Source organism: Ixodes scapularis, unplaced genomic scaffold, assembly GCF_016920785.2.
Source record: "Ixodes scapularis isolate PalLabHiFi unplaced genomic scaffold, ASM1692078v2 PGA_scaffold7__128_contigs__length_106722199, whole genome shotgun sequence".
NCBI classification, from domain to species: Eukaryota; Metazoa; Arthropoda; class Arachnida; order Ixodida; family Ixodidae; genus Ixodes; species Ixodes scapularis.
This window is the reverse complement of record NW_024609882.1, coordinates 19,938,529-19,961,226: the sequence shown is the minus strand read 5'-3', so window position 1 is coordinate 19,961,226 and position 22,698 is coordinate 19,938,529. Positions and strand designations below refer to the sequence as shown.

The window sequence follows — 22,698 nt, the reverse complement described above, 5'->3', positions numbered from 1 at the left end:
CCACGAAATAAGCTACGCCTTTCGACCAAGGGTGGGTGCATGGACGCTATATGGCTGTACACTTTAAAACGGGCGGTATACCCTGCGTCACATAGCCTAGAAACAAAAAAACAACCACAAAAAGTATTATTTGGATCTTGAAATCATTGTTGCCAGTTATCTGAACCTTCATTTGAAATCTCAGAAAACGGTTACTTCCGTATATGTTAAAACAGTACGCAACGCAGCAAAACGATGTATCGCCCGAGTTTCCTGGCATCGCGTGCATCCAGAGTTCAGAAAGCCGCAGTTTAGAATCCTGCAACGGTCGCCAACCGTGCCCGCTCTATACTCTATCTCAGGAGTTGTGTGCAGCAAAGGCAAAGGGCATTGGCACGGGCACGTGGCTTTCAGATGTGCTTTTTTTTCGCGAGTGCTCGTGAAAGGAAAGCAAATATGAAAGCCAGGCCCTCCGGCCTGTGCTGTTGCCTCTCCTGCACGCAACTCATGAGATGCAGTATACACTAGGCACCAAAATGGCGGTGCCCATTGGGGAAAATCGGAAAACTGAGTGCCGGTACCTTAGTGGCTCTATATTGAAGAGTGCAATGCCCGAGATTAGAGAGTGCAATGCTCCGGGCAGCCCGATGTCCAGGAGTGATGTCCTGCGATAATTTTCGGTCGGAGAGAGTCGCCCGGGAAAGCCCAGCAGAGTCCAATGAACGACGAGGACAGTCGCGGGAGTTTAACCCCTTCGGCACTCACAATGCAGAGAGAACACCCCGAGAGTTGAGTGCACCCAACGAGGGCGGTTACCCTTGCCCCGGCCGCCGCCACCACCGCGGCCGGATTCTGGTTTTCGTGAGCGCGGGGATTTCCCACGGAGGAACCAGATCGATGGGGTCGCCGGAAGGCTTCAAAGGGAAATAGTAATAAGAAAACTCGTAGGAGCAGCTTTTGTTAGTTTTTTTTTTTTTATCGTTGCAGTTGCTAACTATAGACCATCCTCTTATTGCTGGTTGACGTGGTTGGGTTGGGCAATGGAGAATGAAGAGTTCCCGCGAGGCTACTTTAAAAACAAATAATAACCGGCAAAGAATAAATAATACTTGACCTTTTCGCAGAAGAGGTTGCCAAGACTGGAACGCGCGAGCTCAAAAGAAGCGGTGTTCACGTGCCAGCTTTCTTTTGCAAGACGTCGTTTCGAGCAGGCTGATATGACATTTGCTCGGGAGCCGAACGCATGTTTTGCGCGTGCGCGGAACACCCCGCCAAAGTTAGTTTGCGTGCTCGCCGTTTGGCGGCGTATTTACGCGGAAAAAGAACAAGGCTTCGGCCACCTGGTGGCGCAACCGATTAAAACGGTTCAGCTCTATCCATCCATCCATACATCTATCAGGTCCGTTCACCGCTTTCAGCGAAGCCTGGGCTCTTCGAGGAAAGCTCCAGTTCGGGATTTTTCGGTTTTCTTTTTCGATATTTATCAAACGGGCTCGGGGGGTGACTTTTGTGTTTATCGGTGTTTACCGAAAACATTCGCACCTTACACCATGGTTTTGTTCCTTGCATATACCACGCAACGAGACACCCAGTCCCCAGCTCGACGCGCGTGGAGCGAAAGCTCGCGTTGCAAAACCCAGGGATCCTGGGTTCGAGCCCCACCCCTGCCCGTTTCGATCTGGATGAGCATCGTACCGGCGTGCGGTCGTGTATCACTACTGCGTAAGCACGTTAAAGACCCCAGCTTAGCAGTCGTACTGCGCTGGCAAAATTGCTCATCTACAGTGTACACCAGTGTCGCCCCTACTGGCAGACCAACCTTACGCTGTATAAATCACTAATGGCGAATTCCACTGGGCGTTTTGGAGCGCGCCGGGATCAGTTGACCAGATCCGGATTGGAGCACAAGATCCGAACGGGGTCGCGCCGCCTACGGATCCTCAGTGGAACATGACCACTGCTCCGGGATCGGCGGATGCTTTCCCGTCATTCAACTGCCCGGGAATCCCCTTTTCGCGGCCGCCGCGGTCGTTTCGAAGACGTTTTCGCTGCGCGGCGCTAACACGTGTTCGACGCACGAGTGGCAGGAATGGCTCAGGCGCTTCTAGCAACGATTGCCGGAATGCCCCGTAGCGCGGCAAATACCTTCTCTTCTCCTTCCTGGAAAACGAACCGGCTGTCGAGCCAATGGGTAAGCAAGCGGCCATTACGAATTCTTCTGATGTCGAGACAATCTAGGAGCCCAGCCCGCGACGTGCTTCTTCTTCTTCTGAGGCGAGATGGGCGAAATCACAGTAGGCGAAATCAGGCGAGATGCCCCACGAGAAAGGAAGTCACGTGTGTGCGCCGAGGGCTCCGCAATCGTTGGAGCGACTTTTCTCGTGGCGAATTCCACGGGTCGTTTTGGAGCGCGCCGGGGATCGATTTTTCCGGAGGCGAGCCTATTTCACGGGGCGATAGGGATCGAGACGAACTTGTTCCACTGGTAGTTTTGGATTAGCTCCCGCTCCAGATCTCGATCTGGATCCGAGAAAAGTCGCTCCCCCGATTTTGGCGGATTCAACCGGGAAGCCAGCCGGGTCAGCCTTCGGCGCACACATGTGACTTCCTTTCTCGCGGGCATCTCGCCTGATCTCGCCTCAGAAGAAATGGTAATGGCTGCCTTGCTTACCCCTTGGCTCGACAGCCGGTTCGTTTTCCAGGAAGGAGAAGAGAAGAGAAGGTTTTGCCGCGCTACGGGCATTCCTGCAATCTTTGCTAGACGCTCCTGAGCCATTCCTGCCACTCGTGCGTCGAACACGTGTTAGCGCCGCGATCTCGAAAAAGTTGATGCTTGGAACTTGGAACCAGCCGCTACCAGACACCTGATTTGTTTCAAAAATACCCAGGACGTTTTGGGGGAATGAATCGATCACATAGCAGGCGGTAGACAAGTAGACAGCGTTGAAAAATATTTATTCCACCGATTGTTATGAAGGCCGATGGTGTCGGTGTCGCAGTTTTGAAGCACTGTCAGTTCAGCTCAACACCACGTTACAAAAGACGGTTTGGGGTACTGCCGGTGCTAACGCAATTTCACAGTAGAAATAGGAATTGCATGAAAGAACCGGACAGAAACACTTCATACTGTGGCGTAAATGCCGAACATATACCAGCGATGTCACCTTCCTCGGTTAGGGCTATCTGCTTTGTCAGCGAATGAAGAACGTTTCGATACAATAAAGAGCGAAAAATACTCCCCGTGTCAAGTTTTCTAATTACAGCCACTGGTTGATGTCGTACCGTGGTAATTCCCGGCACTTCCAACGCACTAGCACTTTGTAGAGTCACATTTCCAGCGATTCCGTGCCGCATACGAACGAAGGTAAACAATCAAGATGGCGGAGTGTTCCCCGTGTTGTCCACGCCGTCAGCGCGGTTGTGACAGCGATTTTGGCCCCAAAGCGGCGCGATTTCTGCCGTCGCGGCGCTCGTGCCGCAGAATTGCTGGTGCTGGCCTGAGCGCCGCGACGGCAGAAATCGCGCCGCTCTAGGGTCAAAACCGCTGCATGTGAACTAGGCTTTAGGGGTGTCGCGAACCGGCCGCGGTTCGAGTTCGACTAGGTTCGACTTTTTCGAACTTTTAGTGGAAAGTCCGACAAACCTTGTATCGAGGTTCGACTCGTGTGCGCATGCGCGTCAGGCTGGCTCGTTGGCTTCGGATTGGATGGGAATGGCTAAGAGATGAATTAAGTGCAGCGCTGATTGGCTATATCAGTTAATACAGTACTAAAAATTAAGTTATTAACTTCTTCAGTAATTAGATTTAGTTTCCTTTAATTGCAGCTGTTCACAAAATAAAATAACCCTTTGCATAAAAAAAAATTCTCCAAACCCACACATGCTTGTATCAAGGGCTGGCCACACTGTCCACAAAGTCGAACCGGTCGAATCTGGCGAAAATATCGAAGGTTCGACCCAGTCGAACCCCGAAAGTTCGACCAAAAAATCTGGTTCGACAAAAGTTCGCGACACCCCTAGACAGGGTTGTCGGACAACAAATCGGGCAACACTGTTGCCGGGCGGCAGCAACATGTTGCCCGACTGTTGTTGTTGCCGCGATGTGACAGGGTCGCCGGCAACACGACTTCCCCGTGTTGCCGGATAGATTTGTCCAACTGTTCCCCTCAGTGTGACAGGACCTTTACCTCTTGGCTCGACAGCCGGTTCGTTTTCCAGGAGGGAGAAGAGAAGGTTTTGGCCGCGCTACGGGCATTCCGGCAATCTTTGCTAGAAGCTCCTGAGCCATTCCTGCCGCTCGTGCGTCGAACACGTGTTGGCGCCGCGATTGCGAAAACGTCTTCGAAACGACCGCGGCGGCCGCGGAAAGGGGATTCCCCGGCAGTCGAATGACATGAAGGCAAATGCCGATCCCGGAGCAGTGGTCATGTTCCACATGGGGATCCATCGCCGGCGGCGACCCCGTTCGGATTGTGAGCGCCATTCCGGATCTGGTCAACTGATCCCGGCGCGCTCCAAAACGCCCAGTGGAATTCGCCATCGGATCCAGATCAAGATCTGGAGCGGGAGCTAATCCAAAACGACCAGTGAAACATGTCGGTCGCAATCCCGATCGCCCAGTGAAATAGGCTCGCTCCAGAAAAGTCGATCCCGGCGCGCTCCAAAACGACCAGTGGAATTCGCCATAAAACGTCCAAATTGAGACACCCAGTCGCAGCGACGGCTCATCGCTGCTGCAGCTGTTTGTGTGTGGCCGGGTTACCGCGAAACCGAAACAAAACAGACGTCATCCCCAGCTTTGAAATTCAGCACTGCCTGCCACGATATCAGGTTGGGGCGCGACGCTATCATTTCCGCGGCACCGCGGTACAGTGCCCAGATTTGAGAGAGCTCGCAGCAACTTCAAGGGCGCTTGTAGTTTAATGGCGGACGCCTTCTGAACAGGTTGGCCGAGGAGCAAAGCGGGCGGAAAGGCGGATGCGTTTGCAGACGATAAAAAATTTTTCTGCCTCTTAGTTGGACTCAATCAAGTTATGTCCTCCTCCTCCTCGCAACTCCTCTGGTGCGCCCCAGGAATAGAGTATGTGTCGATGATTTGGGGATCCCCGTTCGTTCACCGACACAAATAAGTAAACTGGAACGCATTCAAAGACTCGCAACTAGATTCCTTTGTGCAATAGGCGATTTTGTCACGGCTTTGTTGAAAGGAGCTTAGCCGTCTCCCTTAGCAACAAAGCGTAAAATTGCTCGGTTTCATTTCTTTTTAGTGTTGTATTTTAGAGGCCGACACCAAACTCGATATTCTGCAAGGCAGAAGATCCTCGTCACAATGGGGGAGGAGGAAACAGGCGACGGTAGACAGGGTAGAAGGGAGGAGAGGAGGCAGGGGGCCAAGAGTGGAAAGCGCAACTGGTCGTCGGTCTTCAAGCGCTTTATCGTTCACACGCAAGGCTACATAGGACCGTTTGAAAGGCAATCTCGGCGTTTGAATCACAAATTTTCAGTTAGTTGACCTGCACCTACCCAACATTGAAGTCTACCGAAACATTTTTCTTCTTTCCTCGTGAAAACTTCGAAGACTGGAACAAATTGCCACAGAGTGTTTTTACCGGCAATTCTTCCGCAGACGCATTTGAAAGAAGAAAAAAAAAATGTTGAACTTGTTTCCTGATGTATAAAATCAATGCCGATGTGTATAACTTCTTGTGTCGTATTTTGTATAACTACATGTTGTAAACCCCTTCCCGGAATAACCCGTAGAGGTTGGCAGTATATATGAAATAAATATTGCAAACGAGGCGCCACGTGACTCTATCGAGCAGTCGGAATCCCTCTGAAATCCAGGCACACCGCACCCCGGCAGGATGGTGTACGCCGTGGTTGCGGGCGTTCTCTTACCGAAAACTTGATCCTGCAGACCGCGGTGGCTATTTCTGTTCAGCACCGCGGGATCAGCAAAGAAACCGACGTGGGCTCGGTTGGCTGTGAACTTCGCATCGAAAGAAAAACGAAAATGTTTGTTATGCGAGCGTCTAGACTACACTACGACCGCATTCAAAACGGCCTCCTTAGGCAAACGCAGCGACGAAGGCTTACGTATATAATATTAAATGTTTTCTTCTGTATGCGGGCACGACAGTATTGTTGGTATATGCCACTATGCCATCACCCAATACATGGTTTCTGGAGTGTGTCTGCATTCTCGAGCGCGTGGCTTCAGTCTCATTTATACGACAGCGCGTGTAAATAAAACGCTATGCTCCCGTTCAACTGCACGGAAACGAAATGTTTGCATTTTTATTTTTGTTTAGATGAGGTTCATGTTGTGCCGCATGTAGCCAGAATTTTGTTTCGGGGGGGGGGGGGGGGGGGGGGCACCCATGACAAAATGCTGTATGAGGAGGAGGGAGACCTCCTCATACAAACCAGCAAAATGGAACATTTGGGGGGGGGGGGGGGGGAGGGGGGGCGCCCCATATGGGCCTCCCCCTTGGCTAGCGCCTGTTGTGCCGGCCACCCAGAAATACTAGCCTACACAAATGTTTTCTGGGCTGCAACCAGATAATTCAAGAAAACACAATTTAAAACGAATGAACAGATTTCAAAATTGTGTTTCCAGATGATTCCAGTACGCGTGCACTCGTGCAAGGAAAATAAATTGAAAGAAAAAAAAAAAAAAAAAAAAAAAATGGCCACGATTTCGCGTTTGCATCGGTCACCCCAGCTGAGAAAAGAAAGATAAACGACCCTTTGTCGTGGAACGCTGAGAGTCTGCTCTGAACTTGAAGTCCGATGTATCGGCGAAGAGTTGAGTTGTTATCGCAAGTCTACTCCCCTAATGGCACGAGCAGAGCGAAAACGGTCTGACCACCGCGGAATCGAGATAGTGAAGGTGGCATGACAGCTGCGTGGAAAAAAACAAACAAAGAAAAAAACGATGCCTGTTACAAGTTTTTCGTTTTGAAAACGGGGAAGAACGTTTTACTGGACCGTTTGCTAGAGTCCCGCCGGAGGTGCTGCGTACCGACGGTTGATAATAATACGTGGGTGTCGCAACGACTGTTGACATTAGTCTCGACGTTTTCACACGACGCGCGTTGAACGAAACTCTCTCCTGGCGGCAGGCGAGCAAGCGGCCGCGCGTGTGACAAAGTGCTGCGTTTCCCCGCAGTGTTTCGCCAGGGGAAATCCAGGCGTCGTGGTCGTCACGGCGCGCCCGTTCCTACTGCGCGTGCGTCGCTGACCTCCGCGCATGCGCCGTTCGCTGCTCGCCGCGCGAGGGCGCCAGCTCCGCGGTCAGGCAAATGATTCGTCTGCTACGTCTGCTCCGGCGGGCATTTCCACAGTCGTCTGCGTTTGATTCAAGCCGAACGGTCGACAGAAGTCGGACTCCTCGTAAACAGTTCGTCGCAAGTTTCGCTGTCCCTGTGCCCCGTTCGAGTTTTGGGATTCCTTTCTCCACGTCGTCGGCTTCAGCTGCTGTTGCGAATTTGTGTCAGTGAATCTCGTTTTGCGTCTGGAATACGCCTTTTGCCCGACCCACAAATGGCCACCGGAGTTCTAGTGAGTTACCCGTCCTCGGCCCTGCACGAATCACGCTCGGTCGTCTTCAAGAATAGCAAAGGTAAGGCACGATCACGGCGATCTTAAGTCTCTACAGTCCCGAACGATCACGTTCGCGAATATAAACGGAGTATTCCGATTAAGCCTGACCGTTCGAGACTTCATTCCTTACGCGCGTATGGATTTTACATCGCAAAGGTGGTCAAGCCTCTGCGAGCGTTCCAAGTCGTTTTATCAACACACCATAAACAAAGTGTCATCGCACAGCTGGTCGCAAAACCCCCCAGAAACAAACCATAACAATCATTACAGCCTTACGGTTCGCGCTCTACAGCTTCGCGACGATTTCGTTGATCGCAAAACTATAAATATTCAGCGTCCGCAACTCTACCTGTGTCAGACAGGCTCCGCGTCGAACGAAAACTGAGTAGAACAAAACTCCGCCGATCATCGCCTGAATTATAACTCCAAAACCGGTTATAATACCACTTTCACGAGTGGCAGCGCTCGTGAAACTTCCGATCGTAGTCGCATTTGAACCTGTAACGGAAACTGCAGCTGTAAGCCCGCCGATATCTTTCGAAGCTGGCTGACACAATGCGCTTGGACTCGAGTGGCCTTGGTGGGGGTTCATGGTTTCGCGTTGTCCGTGTGCGCGCGCGCGGCGGGTTATTGTACTCCACGAGACATTTGGTGGAGACCAAAGAGCGTTGAACCTGTGCGGAACACGGGAAAGGGAGACAGGAGAGGACTGGTGGTCTCGAATGGGAGGGCCAGCCACGCCAGCTTCCCAAAATAATAGGAATCGTTTTTATTATTATGTTCTTTTTATTCTGGACGGGCGCATTTGATTGCGGGAGGTTCACGACGAAACAGTCCTGACCCGCTTCTCCGTATTTCAGGGAAAAATAAATAAATAAGTAAGACGGGGAGAGGGGATAGCCGGTTTCTGGGCCAACGGTAAAATAACGGGTCGCGGTTTTCCTGCACGCCACGGCAAAGTTATGCAGAAAAAGAAAAACACAAAACGTGGAGTAAAAAATCGGATCGCTTCATGCTGGCGGTTTTTTTTTTTTTGTTTTTTTAATCGCTCGACTGAGACGTGGGCGAAAGCTAGGTCACGGCAGGCGCGTCTTCAAACAAGATAGTTTTTTCTCGCTCCTTAGTCTTGGAAAGTTGGTGATGCACGATGTTTGCGAGATCGTCTTCCACTAAAATATAACAGCGACAAACAAAGCCTAGAACAGGAGCAACAGTGCATCCGGTTTACTGCTATCTGCAAGTGTATATAGGCAAATTCGACGTCGAATCCACCCCTGCGTGGTAGAAGTTGGGCGACAGCGGTTACACGCGCGTGCGTGAAAAAGCCGTTTCTTGCAAGGCCGACTGTTGGCGACTGTGTGCCGCGACGTTTCGGGCTGTTACACAACCTCGCGAGCGACCTAGATTGTTTTGCAACAGGGTCTCGGCGCTGCTGCCGGGAGTCAATTGGGTCTTGTAAAAGGCCAATTGGGTCGTTTCGACGTCGTGGTGAAATGCAAGCGGACTCTTTTGACATCCGCATCACGCTTCAGGTGGTGGTCCGATAAACATCCCGACACAAGTGTTGGCACTTTCCAGGCAACCAGGTCGCAATCGTCGCCAGGGGCTTTCAGACCTTACTACTCCCAAAGACCCCAGTCTAGCAAAGGTATACGTACTGCTCTGGCTAAACTCCTCACATACCAGAATACGCTGTGGTGAGGACGACGAGAAATAGGACCCCCTTTTGTTTTTCTAGAGGTGGAGGCCAACTTGTTACCTTAAAGAGACTTTAAGGATGCTTTAAGGTGACAAGTTGGCCCTCCTCGAACAGGCAGAGCACGAATTCTTCCTCGAGTGAATCATAACGACACTGGCTGCCAGCACGCGGACTAGTGCAAGCCAAAAGAAAATACGCCCAGCTAGTTCTATCAGAGGGACTATTTCAGGACACAAAGCTTCCCGTTTCATTGTTTTCCTGTTGCCCTTTTTTTTAATTTTGGTTTTTTTAAAACGCTGGCAACAATAGCCGTGAAGTGCGATAATACACACAATTAGTGGGGGTAGACGAAAACCTTTTTTTTTTTGGTAACAGGGAGCTCGCGCAAGCTGCCGCCCGGCACAAAGCGCATAGCCAGTATCATCCATTCATATTTGTTCCGTACAGACAAACCACAAAAAGAGGTCACAAAGCGGTCAGCGCGCGAACAGCAAACGGGCCATGTTTTGTCCTGAGGTCAGCGGCAGCGCGGGCCTCTAGCAACAAGACCGCCTTCCTCGTCCGCCCCTCGCGGAAGATTATCGCGGCCGCAGATAGCGGGACACAAAAGCGTCCGGCACCAGCGCCGACCGCGATTTCAAACAGCCCGGTGGAGGGGGGCCAAATCGGGGGAAAAGCCCCCCCCCCCCCCCCCCCCCCCTCTGCTGCACACCGAAGCAGCAACGACCTCGCTCGCTCCCACATGGCCGCCAGGCAACGGAATGGAAACACAGACGTAAAAAGAAGAAACGTTGGCTGGCTGCAGAAAATAGCAGCCTAGAGAAGGGGCAGGAAGGGCTTGGGAAGAAAAGCGGACTTGTGATTCTATTATGAGAGCGACTGAAAACCGCTCCTCAGCGGCCCTCTGCGTCAGACGCCCGGAATCTTCCTCTCTCTGGAGGGAGAGGGGAGCATCGGCATCTCCAAGGGTGTGGCGCTTTGCCCCGCCCTTTTCCCTTGGTTTTGTACATTTTTAAGTTAGCATGGAAGGGTGTGTCGTCGCTGCTGCTGCTCTGCCCCCCCCCCCCCCCCCCTTTCCCCCCTCTTCCAGAAAAAGAAAACAACAGTGTGTCATACATGCTGTAAGACCCAGTTTGGGATGAATAGCACTCCTCCCCCCCCCCAAAAAAAAAAAGAAAAAGAGGTTGAAATTACATAAATTCAAGTGGAAAGAAGGTATGTGCTGGCTCGTATTACCCTGGTCTTGGTCTTAGTTCTTGCTTACCATTTAGCTTGACTCGTAATTCTAAGTTTAGCGGGAGAATTCAATATTTCTGTTGGATGTTGCAAAAATATCAAGAGTTCTGTAAGCTCTCTCTCTCTAGTCTGTTGCAGGTTAAGAAAAGCCGGACAAGCCCCATCCACAAAGCTCTCCCTTCACCAGGATTGCTGGTTTCCTCCTCTCCAGTGTTTCCTCTGCTAAAGTGGGAAGAGTGGAGGGCTTTGTGCAAGGAGCTTGTCCCGCTCTCCTTAACCTGCAACAGACTATGGCTTTCCCAACAGCGTGTTCATACTCCGCCAACAAGCATGTAAACAGTCCATTGTCACACCTGCGAATACATGTGGCAAAGCCACACAAAGCTCTATCGCTTCCGTCACAAGATGCTCGAACGTAAGCTCCCAGCTGTTTCACCCTGCGTGCGCACGAACGACGCAAACCCCATTTCGGTCTCGTACGTGCGTACTGCAACGGAAACACCTGCAGTGCAAACGGACGTCCACAGGTGTTCCGTCCCAAACCGGAGACGACACGTGTGTGGCTTTGAAACCCACGTCAATGCTCATTGTTGCCCTCCCGTTTTCGCAGAGCTGTGCATCCGGCAGTCCAAGTCGGACCCCGTGCTGCTCACGCTGTCCCAGAGTTCCCTGCTCCGTTGCTCCGACGCCTGGGACAGCATTGAAGACCTGGCGCAGCAGGCAGCCGACGCCAGCTTCCTCACCATTGAGGGCCTCAAGCGCCAGTACAACTCCTGCTCCACGTGAGTTCCTCGCCATTTATGCCAGGCGGCGTTCGCCGGATGCTTACACACAAAGCTCTGCGGCTTAGCCTTTTAGAACTAATGACATCTTTTCGACAAGTTTTGTTGCACAGCGCTAAGAGTCGTCCGGTACTTCGCACACTTTGGTTGCGGTGAAGCGCGTCGAGTGGCCTTACGTTTGCTTGTGATCGCCTGCGAGAGAACACGCTTGTGTCATCTGGGAGGCAGAGCCCTGGGACTACATTAAACTAGAGTGGAAATTTTGCAGTACTTACGACATAAAATGTACACACTTTCTATGAGAAATAGTAGTTTATCACATTGTCGAGGGTTTTAAAGCCCGCAATGAAAGAATGAGGTGCAAAATAAGACAGTGTTGCAGGTCTATTTCTAAGTGATTGCAGGTGAGCACAAGTGGGCATAACAAATTCCTTTGCAACCAAATGCTAGTGTGCAAACCAGCTTTAACTTGCTGCTTGGAATAGGCTGCTGATAAAACTCGTCGGTTATTCCACTCGTAACATATGGCAACTTGGAATGTTCTTCCATAACCATGGTTGTCATAGTTTAAGTGTCTGGCCAGTGTCAAACACCCGTATTAGTCATGGGCATGTGCACGGGCGTTGACAAGCATGGAGATAACGGTCCTGCGAGGCTTTGACCCACCGATAAGCGGCTGCCGAAGGTTGCTGCGACGGGGGAATGCCAAATATACATACAATATACAAAATATACACAAGATAATTACACAGTGGTGCTTCGGTGTTTAGCGTTTCATTTAGGAAACTGTGGACTTATCACAAATGCCAAGCATGATAAGATGACACAGGGCCAGTATATTAAAGCATGGATTGCCTCGTAACGAATGCCCCTGCTCCCAGAGTTGTCTGTTTGCATGTCCACGCATATCCCATAGCATCTGGTGACACGTGGTGTCGTATGACCAGACGTTACACGACGTGGCCACCACGACTCGACACTGTAACGTCGTGTGACATGTCTTCCAGATAGATCTTAACGATTTCTCCTTAGATACTACTCGACCCAGCATTGATTCCTTAATCTGTACTACACAACAATTCCTTCGAAAATTCAATTAAAAATGCAGGTGTACTTACTTTTACTTGCCTGATCACTCATTCGAGCAACGCGGTACTGCAATGTCACTTTGTCTGCAAAAAACGAGCAAGCGCTGATTGGGCCGTCTCTGTGTCGTCGTTTCCTCAGGTGCGGAGTGAGCTGGTACGAAGACCACGTCTCGCTAGACTGCACGGAGTGTGGGGGCTACGCCATGCAGCGCCCCTGCGTCCACTGCGAAGGACGCTGCAGCGGTGTCTGGAGGAGGGACCTCGCAGCCGTGAGTTTCTCTTTTTCTTACCGAACGACAAAAGCTGCAGCAAGAGGATTAAGACTGGTTCACTCATGTGCCTTTGACTGTAATCTTTAGTATGTGGAACTAAAAAGATCACGGCGTGCCCTACCTTGTCCATGCCTCGTAAGTGTCCCTAAAGTGGCAACAAACGACTTCGCAGAAGCCAACTTGTCATGTTATTGGGAGTCTCAATCCTGGAGGCGGGTGATAAACGTCTTGGTGACTTATTTCCAAGATTTCAGGATTATTTCAAGCGCACGGAGAGCAACTGGCACGTAAAATGTGCGGAGATTGGAAGGTGTGATCTCTCGTCACACGTGGTCACGAGCAGTTCCAATGCAGTGAAGCGCAAATGTGTGAACCAGCCTTTGCAGCGAACCAGCACGGGTTGGCATTTTCAGCGTGCAAGTTCAAACATGCAGCGCAGAGAATAATGTCGGTATAGAACTGAACACCAAACCTCGGTGCAAAGCACGTTGGCTAACGTCCCTACCCTTTTGTTTTTGCCTCGCAGTCCCACGAGAAGCGGTGTGCCCAGTGGAAGGGCGAATGCCAGCTGACGGCCAGGGAAGCCCCCAAGGCAGCCCCCAAGGCAGCCACCGAGGCCTCTTGAGGCATGGCAGCCTAGGCACCACCCCAGTTGCACCACTCTCCATGTGTACATAAACCTCCCCTCCTCCCCCTTCCCTCCATGCACCACCACGAGTCTCTGTGCCAGGAGACGGCGGAGCGCCACTTTGCCACGACTCTTCCCGGACACCTCGAGCTGACTGAGAGCAACTGCACGTCCGAGCGGGGGACAGAGATGCACCGGCAAAAAGTTCAGCCTAATCCGTTGCATTTCTAATCAACAACACTCAACAATCGATTGGTTGGAGCCTTCTACAGAAGGAACACCCGTTCACTCCACTAGGAACCGTTTAGCGATTCACCGATATAGCGACTAGAATCGCATTTAGGAACAAGCTCCTCGCTAAAATCAACAACGGATTGCTTGAACCCTTTGACATCTGTAATTTGTCACCGGCAGATGACGTGTCCATTAGTGCATGCTATGGCAAAGCTGTTGTTGTAGGCGAGAAATAATGAAGTGCACCTCGGTCCCGCGGTGGCGCAGTTGCCACAAAGTGACAAGACAAGGTGCTCGAGGTTCCGGAACATTCCAGTTGTGGACATTTGCTTGGCAGAATTGTACAGCATTCTGGCTACGTGCAGCATTCTGAACAGAACGCCATACGTAGTGTGTGTATGTCTGTGTTCTCGTTTTGGCCTTGCCTTTTTAAAACTCTTTTCGAGCGCTTTTTCACGTGTCGTTCGAGTGAACTGTCTGCAAAGTGAGAGACTTTTCTGTATCTGTTTCGTTTCAAACGTCGGCATTTCATTTCTATCCCAATTTCCCCCCTGTCCAACCACCGAAAAACTTATTATGGCTTTCATTGTAGCAGCAATGGAGAAAATGCCACTTGTACATTTTGTCATTGCAATTCTATGAACCCTCATTGTTAAGTTATTTTCCCGCAGTCTGCTTCAAATTACCAATCGGCAGTGTTCATGTGTGTCTTTGCTCGTGCGACCAATGTAGCCTGTCGGAGGAGGCGTCGCGGAAAGGAGCGCGAAAGACGAGTGCCTTTTTTTTTTGTTGTCGAAGCTATCCACCAGAGTGTTGTATTTTTGTAACGCGACTGGACGAAGGAGCCTTAAGGAACGGCTGCCCGTGTACGCCCCTCCAATCAGCATTCAGGTGCCGTCTTTGAGTGTCTTATTTATTATCGAAGCTGTTCACACGACGTGCATACTGTTCCCTTCCCCACTTTTTTTAAAACGATGTGACGGTTCGCAATAAAAGTTCTCTCGCCAGTGAAAAGGGGTTTCCCATTTCTGTCTCAAACGTGCCTTCCGTAGACGATGGCGCCGGCAGCGGTGTGCTGGGATCCGTCCGCCTTGCAGAGCTCGGCAACAGTTGCGTTGTACCACGGGTGGTGGCAAAGCTCCACATTCTCCATCTGAAAGAATGGCCGATGTCGGCATTTTTTAGGGTTGTTCCCTTTGCGGCTTTTGACGCAGATTTGAAGACAAAGTTTCAACACAAATCAAGCCCCCAACTAAACTCGGTTTCGTCGTACGATGGACTGCAGCTGATGCTAGAGGTCGTCGAAGCCAATCCAATGTCGCGTGAGCATCGTGTGACCTTCGGGAGGGGGTGCCGGGCAGGGCGCATTGTCATGCGACACATTCACAGTGCTGGATTGGATGGAATCGCATACCTGTCAAGTTTCTCGTATTCCCCGGGGAGACTCCTGAACTTTGACCATTTCGTATGGCTGTACGTTTAACAAGAAAATCCCCCAGGAAACTGCAATTAACCTCGTCTAAGATGAGGGGGAGAGGGTCCCCCTCAACTTCAACGGGGAATTTCTGCTGCCACAACAGATGGCAGCAATGACAGTAAGGCCCAGCTGTACCTTGCTAGCATGAGCAGTGCAATACAAATGTAATGAAGTTGCCTTCATGTAAATTCATTCATTAATTCATTATTCCTCCCCCTCCCTTGGCTTAGAAAATCTCCTGGATTTTGTTTCTCTGAACTTGGCAGGGATGGGATGTGATGGGATGACCTGTAGCACCCATTGCTCTCCGTCGTAAGGTGAAATGAAGCATACCCGAAAATGAATCTAATAATAATAATAATGCTTTATTTCTTGATGCCCCAGAACAACCAGCCAGACAGAATATGGTGGCACATAAATCAAAACCAAGATAGTCCAGGTTAATAATTTGTTGAGAAATGCCATGTAGATTTAAGAGCCAAAAAGATGCAACTCAAGCTCCTCTTGGATACAAACAAATCTGAAAATACGTTAACATGAGGAGACAGGTTATTCAGACGGTTCTGCATTCTTACTAATGGTGACAATTTTGCTTTAATAGGTGGGTAAAATGTACATAAACATCTAAAAAACACTAATAGCATTGCCCCCGTCTCAATATTCTCTGTCCCCGGACCGCGCACCAGTGACTAGAATACGTGCCTATGAGCCTAACATAAACAAGTATGCTCACTTCCTACAGGTTATGCACCAGAGAAGGCTCAGAATGTGTACGGACACTATATCCAGTAGTAACCATGAGTCCGGTGCTAGATGCTGAAGGCAGAGAGGCAATGCTGATCCCCGTGAAGGTTCCGGACCACAGTCGTCAAGAGCCTCAAACACTTGTTTGCAAAATTAGTAAAGAAAGAAAAAAGAACAGCTTGAAAGCTTAAATTTGCTGGGAATTTGAGCATATTGTCAGTGCATTGGTGCTAATTCAATGCACAATCATCACTGCAAGCTCCCAAGATCTGTGGCACTTGCTGTCACAGAGTACCCTGCTCAGACAAGTTTACCTCTACAATAGTAACAAAAAATAACTACTGCATTTTTTTTTTTTTTTTGCTTAGGAGTTTTAAACTGGCACTTGCCAGATTTTCTGAACATGTCCAGAACCAAGCCCCTTAAATGTTTCATGCACTGTCAGGGTGCACAAGCGTAAACAAGAAAAGCGAGTGCTCCGATAGCAGAAGTGAAAGCTGTCGACCTTGCATCACATGGTGTCAAAAGGTGAGCAGCCCACTAGCTTGTTCAGAACAACCTTTCCTGCACTGTCAAGCACTTGGAGAAGCGTCCATGGGCATGGCCACCGAGAATAAACATATCATTGACAAGCCTCCCTTCTCTACGCCGTTTTGCATCTAGCATACTTTATGTCACTTTCACCGACGCGCTCGGTGGAGACCACGGCTCTTTGCTCCAGGCTGGTTTCCCAATCGGGAGGGACTCCCTTGCGTCAGAGTGGAAAAAGAATGGCACCCAAAAAGGTGGCAAACACTTTCTGTGGCTTGCATCCCTTCTTGTCAACAAACCAGCAATTAAGTACTGTCCTTCCAAAATAAGCGAGGGACTGTGGGGACCCCCCACAGCATTTTCCCCCCGTGATCTTTGTCTGGCAACTCCCAGACAAAGGCCAGTACTAAAAACAATTTCGGCAGCCCAACAAGAGGTTGACACCTTTATGGGCCGTTCTTCTTCCGCCTCCTGGCAGCTGAAAGTGAGTCCAGCACAAAGGTTTCTCGTGGCCTGTGCAAAGGCAGCCAGATCCCGAAGCCTGAATGGACTTGCACAAGCAGTGGGGAAAGGGGGGTGGCTTTAATCCGACAGGAAGGAGGGGGAGGTGGCTCCCCTTTTGCTCGTGCCACATTCCATTTCTCTCACATGCTGGCACTTCACAAGACACGCCACTGCGGCCTCTGCAGAGCTAGATTCGAGGCTTCCTTCCCCCAGAAGTGCTGAGCCATTCTTCGGAGATGAAGAAGGTGGGCTAATGGCGACGCAAGTAACCAAAAGCGTCGCAGCGGTCGGCTTTTCGTGACTGGCGAAACGCTCACTACGAAGTCTTAAAAGAGATTATAGCTCTGCTTCCCTCGACCGAAATAATAACAATGTCAGACCGTTGGTGTCGACAGTGTTGGTTTAAAAATGCGAGGACTCCGAGCTTCCACCAGGCCTTCGGCATACACCTGGAACTCGTCGTCTACAACCGATGGTAAGTAGCCAGGATCGCAACTTGCGACGTCACAGCCAGGCGAATTCTGATAGTGACGTATCAGGGGGGAACAATACGAGGGCACCAACGAAACTTTTCGGTGCTAATAGCCCCCAGCTACCCACTCCGTCCATAGACCCCCCCCCCCCTAGGTACAGGGTGGACTTTACCCTCCTGACCTCCCCGGGATTCGTGCCTATGATGCTATGATGACAGCCATCTCATCCCGTCGGTCCAAACCTTAGTTCATTGTAAGGATGTAAGGATGGTAGAATGCAAACCCACCTTTGCAGCGTTAAGAACTGCCAGGATCATGGCCCTGTGGGATCCCGCCAGGAGGCCGTACCGTGAGAGCAGGCAGATGCTACCACATGCCACCTCTAGGCACGGTGTGGACAGGGGGACTGCATCAACGGGCGGAGAGAGAGACACCGGTGTAATACCAACATCTGCAACCACGAGGGTGCAGCTGCAATTGTTGTGATGACGGATGAAGAGCGGCGTGTCGGCATCTCGAGCTCTCAGGCAGCACTTCCAGCTAATTAAACTCTTTGTCTATAATGCACCTGCCCAACCAACCTGTAAATAGCTTCTCTCGTAATTGCATGTAAGTAGAGTTCCAAATGAATCTGATAATAATAAAAGAAAAAGAACACTTGCCAGTAAAAAAATTGTGAATTCAGATTTATCCGGAAAACTCTGAAGTTGGGAAATGCATGCTGCAAACACTAGCCCGGTTTTTATATTTTCTTGGAATTCTGAGATAACATTTGCGATTTTCTTTTTAGATTCTGCTTCTGTTGACAAGTGTTGCAAAAAATGCATTTTGATACCCTTTTAGAAAAAAAAAGTAACCTCCCTATGGTACAGGACAGTGCACTGCTGCTCAGGCCACTTGGCTGTTTGCAGGCACGCAAATAAACCCCATCTATCTAACATGTCTGGCCTTTCCAGCCGCTCAGCTTAAGGCCTTTCTCTAAGATACTTTCCTAGACGTTCGTACGCTTACTTCTGACAAATTAATTTATTGTGTAAGGCTCGGCTCTCTTGGTGTTGTCCATGAAAAGCATGCATTAATATATTTTCTGATTGCTGTTCTCTACCTAGACCAAATCAAATTGGACGTTTAGTGTTTATACAGTGTAAGGTTGGTCTGCCAGGATGAGGCGACACTGGTTTACACTGTAGATGAGCAATTTTGCCAGTGCAGTACGACTGCTAACCTGGGGTCTTTAACGTGCTCACGCAGTAGTGATACACGACCGCACGCCGGTACGATGCTCATCCAGATCGAAACGGGCAGGGGTGGGGCTCGAACCCAGGATCCCTGGGTTCTGCAGCGCGAGCTTTCGCTCCACGCGCGTCGAGCTGGGTGTGCGCTTCAGCCCACTCGGCCACCGATCCCCCACCTCTACCTAGACCAATAGCACTAAATATACGAAAAACTTTGAACTCAAGCTCAGAATCGGAGGCACAAAAAAAACTCAGAAAAGACGCCTCCCATTTACCCCAAATACCCACAGCCACAGTGAACAAAGAAGTTACAGCGATAGCTCAGTGAGCGCAGGTGCTCCCTCTCTGCTTCGAAACAAGTCTCTTTTTGGAACGTGAACTTCCCACATGTTTCCAATGAAATTCAGAAGAGAACTGACATGACGCAACGTGGCTCCTCATTCATAAACGTCAAGAGGCAGGCGCTGGCCACACGGCACTGCCGATGATGGTCGATGATTATTCGCAGCTCTTTCCCTTGAATCGGCCTCTGAGAGATTATCTTACCCTCTTCGCTGCACCAGCGACAAGTAATTTTCTGACATTCTATCGATAGTTTCGACCAGTCCCCTCCATGCTCCGTTGGCCAAGATATCGAAACCGTGCCCGCCATCTCTTGGCCGAGGGGTGAACTAGAGTTCTCTGCCCAGCCCAACGCCGACGCCGCAAACACAGCTCGCAAGTTTCCACAACAGCTATCGCCGTAAAATAACTTCTAAAAATGCAAAACCTCTTTAAATATAGGTATAAAAATGAGGCTGTCCTCCAGCTTTGACCCGAAACACAAGCTCGACGACCAAACTGCGCGCCATCGACTCACTTTGAAGCAGCTGCACCAGTTGAGTCAGTACGTCGCCGAGAGCGCCCTGGCAGCGCACAAGGTACGCGGCGACCACGTTCACGATCAGGTCGGCAGCCGCAGCCGTAGCCGGAGTCGACAGAAGCGACGCTGCCACGCAGAGCAGGCTCGAGGCGAGTGCCACGCAGAGGACGACGGAAGGAGGCGTCAACATCTTCCGGCGCCCAGCCAAGTGCAGCAAGGAGAGCGCGGCACCGCACGACAGTTGCGGGTATGTTTCCTGCCAAATTGGTCTCCGCGTCAGGGGACGAGGCTTTCTGGCTTCTCAGTAAAGACATCCCATTAACTTCAATTGTGTCACTGAACAGTCAAAATTTTATGATTTCAAAACTGCTTCTATTTTGTGCTTCGATTTCGGGACGACACGCGAAAATAGAAGCACCTTTCGGAGTTGCTCCTCTCAAAATGAGTTCCCCGACAAATATATTGTACTAATTTATTAATTTCATTGATTCGGAGAAAATTGTTTTGTAACGCACGTCTAATATTTTTTGGGGGTACAATGAGATTTTGAAATGTGCTTCTCAATTCGACGTGCCGAAATATCAGAATCACTCCTAACTCAAAATGTTTCTTGCGGCATAAACATCTGCTAAAAACATTTTCTCTTTGGGGGAAGTTTATTTATTGGTACCTGTCCTATCCAAGAACCAAAACAGTTTCTTGAAAGAAGAATTGTAATTCAACACTGCACAAACAGAAGTCAAGTAGCATGCAAGTCCATAAAAAGTCCTCGAATAACCTGTGACATCAGATATCGTTGAAACTAGAAATAATCTATGGAAAATATTTATGTTTCATTCGCAACATGTTAAGGAGGAAACATCACCCTGCCAATTTCGGATAATTTTGGATTCTTAAGTCATAGAGAAAAGTGCTGAGCAGCTTGTTGGATGCAGTTATATTTTATGATACTCCTACAGAAAGCCAAGGATCAAACCAAGCTCCGACTGTTTAACGGAGGGGACAGAGGGGAATCTCACCAGGAATCGCTCCATAAATGGGTGCAGAATCTGGCTGAGATCCCAGTCCCCTGGAAATGCCTCCAAGGCTGTGACCACCCTCTGCATATAAGAAGAAAAACATTGTTACCTCACTCCGACAAATTAAACCTGTCTCGATCATTCTGATAAACCCGACTAGCACAGAATGTGTAGCACCTGCGTTATGCTTGTGTTCCGATTCACTACGCTTGGTTATAGAGAGCTCTGAATGATTTCGGACATGCTGCACACACACGTTTTCATGAGAAGTTTTCCACAGGTTCCGCATCTTTCGTGGGAGTGTGTAGGGTATTGAATTTATTCGTGCTCTTGGATTGCAAGGAACCCCTGGTGGCAACTTAAGCCACTTGCTCACGAGTATTGACAGTGAACTAAGCATACGTCTGGCTGAATATGACTCGCAGCCGGCGGTCACCTGCTAAGGAAGTATGCTGGACTAAGTGTGACCCACCACCAATGGTCGCTTGCGTAATAAGTAAAGCTGGACTAAGTACCACTCATTGCGGACAGTCGAATGCTATCGCGGGCGAACGTCGACACCAAGTCATACTTAGTCCAGCTGCTCGCGCTCTCTCGCCTCCTTCTTTTGGCATTGAGCAAAGACGTCGGACTGAGGATCGCATGGTCTGGGGTTCGATTCCCATTGAGTCCCTCAATAAATCTCACTGGTTGCGAATAATTGTTTCTCGTTATGATTTTGCATGAATTATTACGAGCAAGGATGCCCTTTACTGTCGAGACCGGCTATAACGAAATAGCGGCTACAGCGAAGTGATCACAATCTCCCATTTTCTTTTGCACTTCGTCAACCGAAGTCAGTTATAACAAAATAGCGGATATAGCGAAGTGATTTCCGATTCCCGTTGACTTCGTTATGACCGGTCTCGAGAGTATATTGTTTGGGTGCTTGATCTATGGCTGCTATGGGCTACGCATGTTTCACGTTGCCTTGGCTCGCGTGTAACGCGTTTTCGTCACACATCAGCATGAAACTTTTCGCACGAAATCCAGCCTGCGAAAATATGCTGCACTGAAACAAAAACAAACTCCGTCTCACTTTAAGAGCGAGCTCTGGGATTTCACCGTCTCTGCCAAAAGCGGCCGCTTGTGCAGTGTAAGCATTGTTCAAAACAAGATTCTTGTAGGTTCGGCTTCACACACAGTTAAAGGGAAACAAACTATAGCCGGCAAAGCAAGGCAACTTGCTGGATATAGCAAAAAATGAATTGACAATTCCTACACTTCAACAAAAAGAATTAATTTTCAAAATTTTCCAGACGTTTGGGAGGAACAGTTGCATCTCAGTGGCAACCTGCTGAAGAAACGGCACAGGTGCAAGTAACTGAAACCTGAAATTCACCGAGATGCAAAAACTGCTCACCTCAGCGACTTGAGTGTGGTCTGCGAGTTCATCGCAGTCCACGGGAACAACCGGAATGTGGCAGAGTTCGGGCAGGAGCTCTTTCAACACCAGCAGAGAGGAGTCGTCGGCCCAGATGTTCTTCACAAATGCACCTCTCTTCTTTGACATGCCTGGAGACAGACACACACAAAAACAAACAGAACAAAAAATGTTACCGTAAAATCCCGAGAGACGCCCTACCCCCCGAAAGACAGCCCACTCGTAGTAATAGTAGCGTTGGGATCAATGATGGCCTCAGCATAAATGCGGCTAGTTAGCTATGGTGGGATATAAGTGAACGTTGCTGACTGGGAAGTACAGTCAAAGGACTGTACCTCGTTGCCCCTCGCTTCCATAACAAGCTTGGAAAGGCGACGACATACAAATAGCAATATTTTTTCAACGTTTCTTGATTGTATACCGAAAGTTAGCCCACTCCATATTTCCACCGGATTTGCTCTTGATGTTAAGTGGGCTATCTCTCGGGATTTTACGATATATATATCATCTTATAGGTATGGGCCATGTAAAGAGGGAATCGCGACACATAGATGCATCACTAAGCCAAATGGATCACTCTGAAAGTTCCGAGCGACAACACACATACTTTCTTTTTGTGTGTTGTGCAGCCAGCAAAAGCTGGATATTTGACATCATTGTCGTTACCCAAGAAGAGCAAAGTCTCGTTCGATAGTTCCGACTTGCAAGTTTTCTTAAGTTTCCAGACCCATGTGCTTCCGAATTCATGCCAGTCTGCACATACCCGACCAGATATTGGGAGACTTGGAGATTGAATCCTGGCTCCGTCAAAGATTTTGTCTTTTGGCAGCTTCACAGTCTTCGTTCTATTCAATGGATCATTCATCTGCATATTTTAGAGAACTTCCTCTCCGAAAAAGGCGTAAGG

At 49.7% G+C, this 22,698-nt stretch overlaps 2 protein-coding genes across 2 annotated transcripts in view; one reads left to right on the top strand and one right to left on the bottom strand.

Moving 5' to 3' along the window:
• Nucleotides 1-6,873: 6,873 nt before the first annotated feature.
• Nucleotides 6,874-14,537, top strand: LOC8027495 (protein pinocchio). The gene is made up of 4 exons (XM_002408541.5): nt 6,874-7,603; nt 11,130-11,301; nt 12,529-12,658; nt 13,188-14,537. The coding sequence occupies exons 1-4, from the start codon at nt 7,525-7,527 to the stop codon at nt 13,284-13,286; spliced, it is 480 nt and encodes a 159-aa protein (XP_002408585.3). The 5' UTR covers nt 6,874-7,524; the 3' UTR covers nt 13,287-14,537.
• The window catches only part of LOC8027498 (testis-expressed protein 10), a 32,429-nt gene continuing 24,148 nt past the window's right edge, over nt 14,418-22,698 (bottom strand). Inside the window, exons 11-15 of the mRNA XM_002408539.5 lie at nt 21,771-21,922; nt 20,369-20,449; nt 19,347-19,605; nt 17,540-17,658; nt 14,418-14,676 (exon numbers count right to left, since the gene is read on the bottom strand). Coding sequence (XP_002408583.3) covers nt 14,557-14,676; nt 17,540-17,658; nt 19,347-19,605; nt 20,369-20,449; nt 21,771-21,922 — 731 coding nt within the window. The 3' untranslated portion in view covers nt 14,418-14,556. The remainder of the gene's footprint in view (nt 14,677-17,539; nt 17,659-19,346; nt 19,606-20,368; nt 20,450-21,770; nt 21,923-22,698) is intronic.

Bases quoted from the DNA above. Each gene is read 5' to 3' on its own strand.
- LOC8027495 (XM_002408541.5), top strand. From the start codon at position 7,525: ATGGCCACCGGAGTTCTAGTGAGTTACCCGTCCTCGGCCCTGCACGAA. The intron at 7,604-11,129 runs GTAAGGCACGAT...CCGTTTTCGCAG, and splicing joins CGTCTTCAAGAATAGCAAAG to AGCTGTGCATCCGGCAGTCC. The intron at 11,302-12,528 runs GTGAGTTCCTCG...TCGTTTCCTCAG, and splicing joins CAGTACAACTCCTGCTCCAC to GTGCGGAGTGAGCTGGTACG.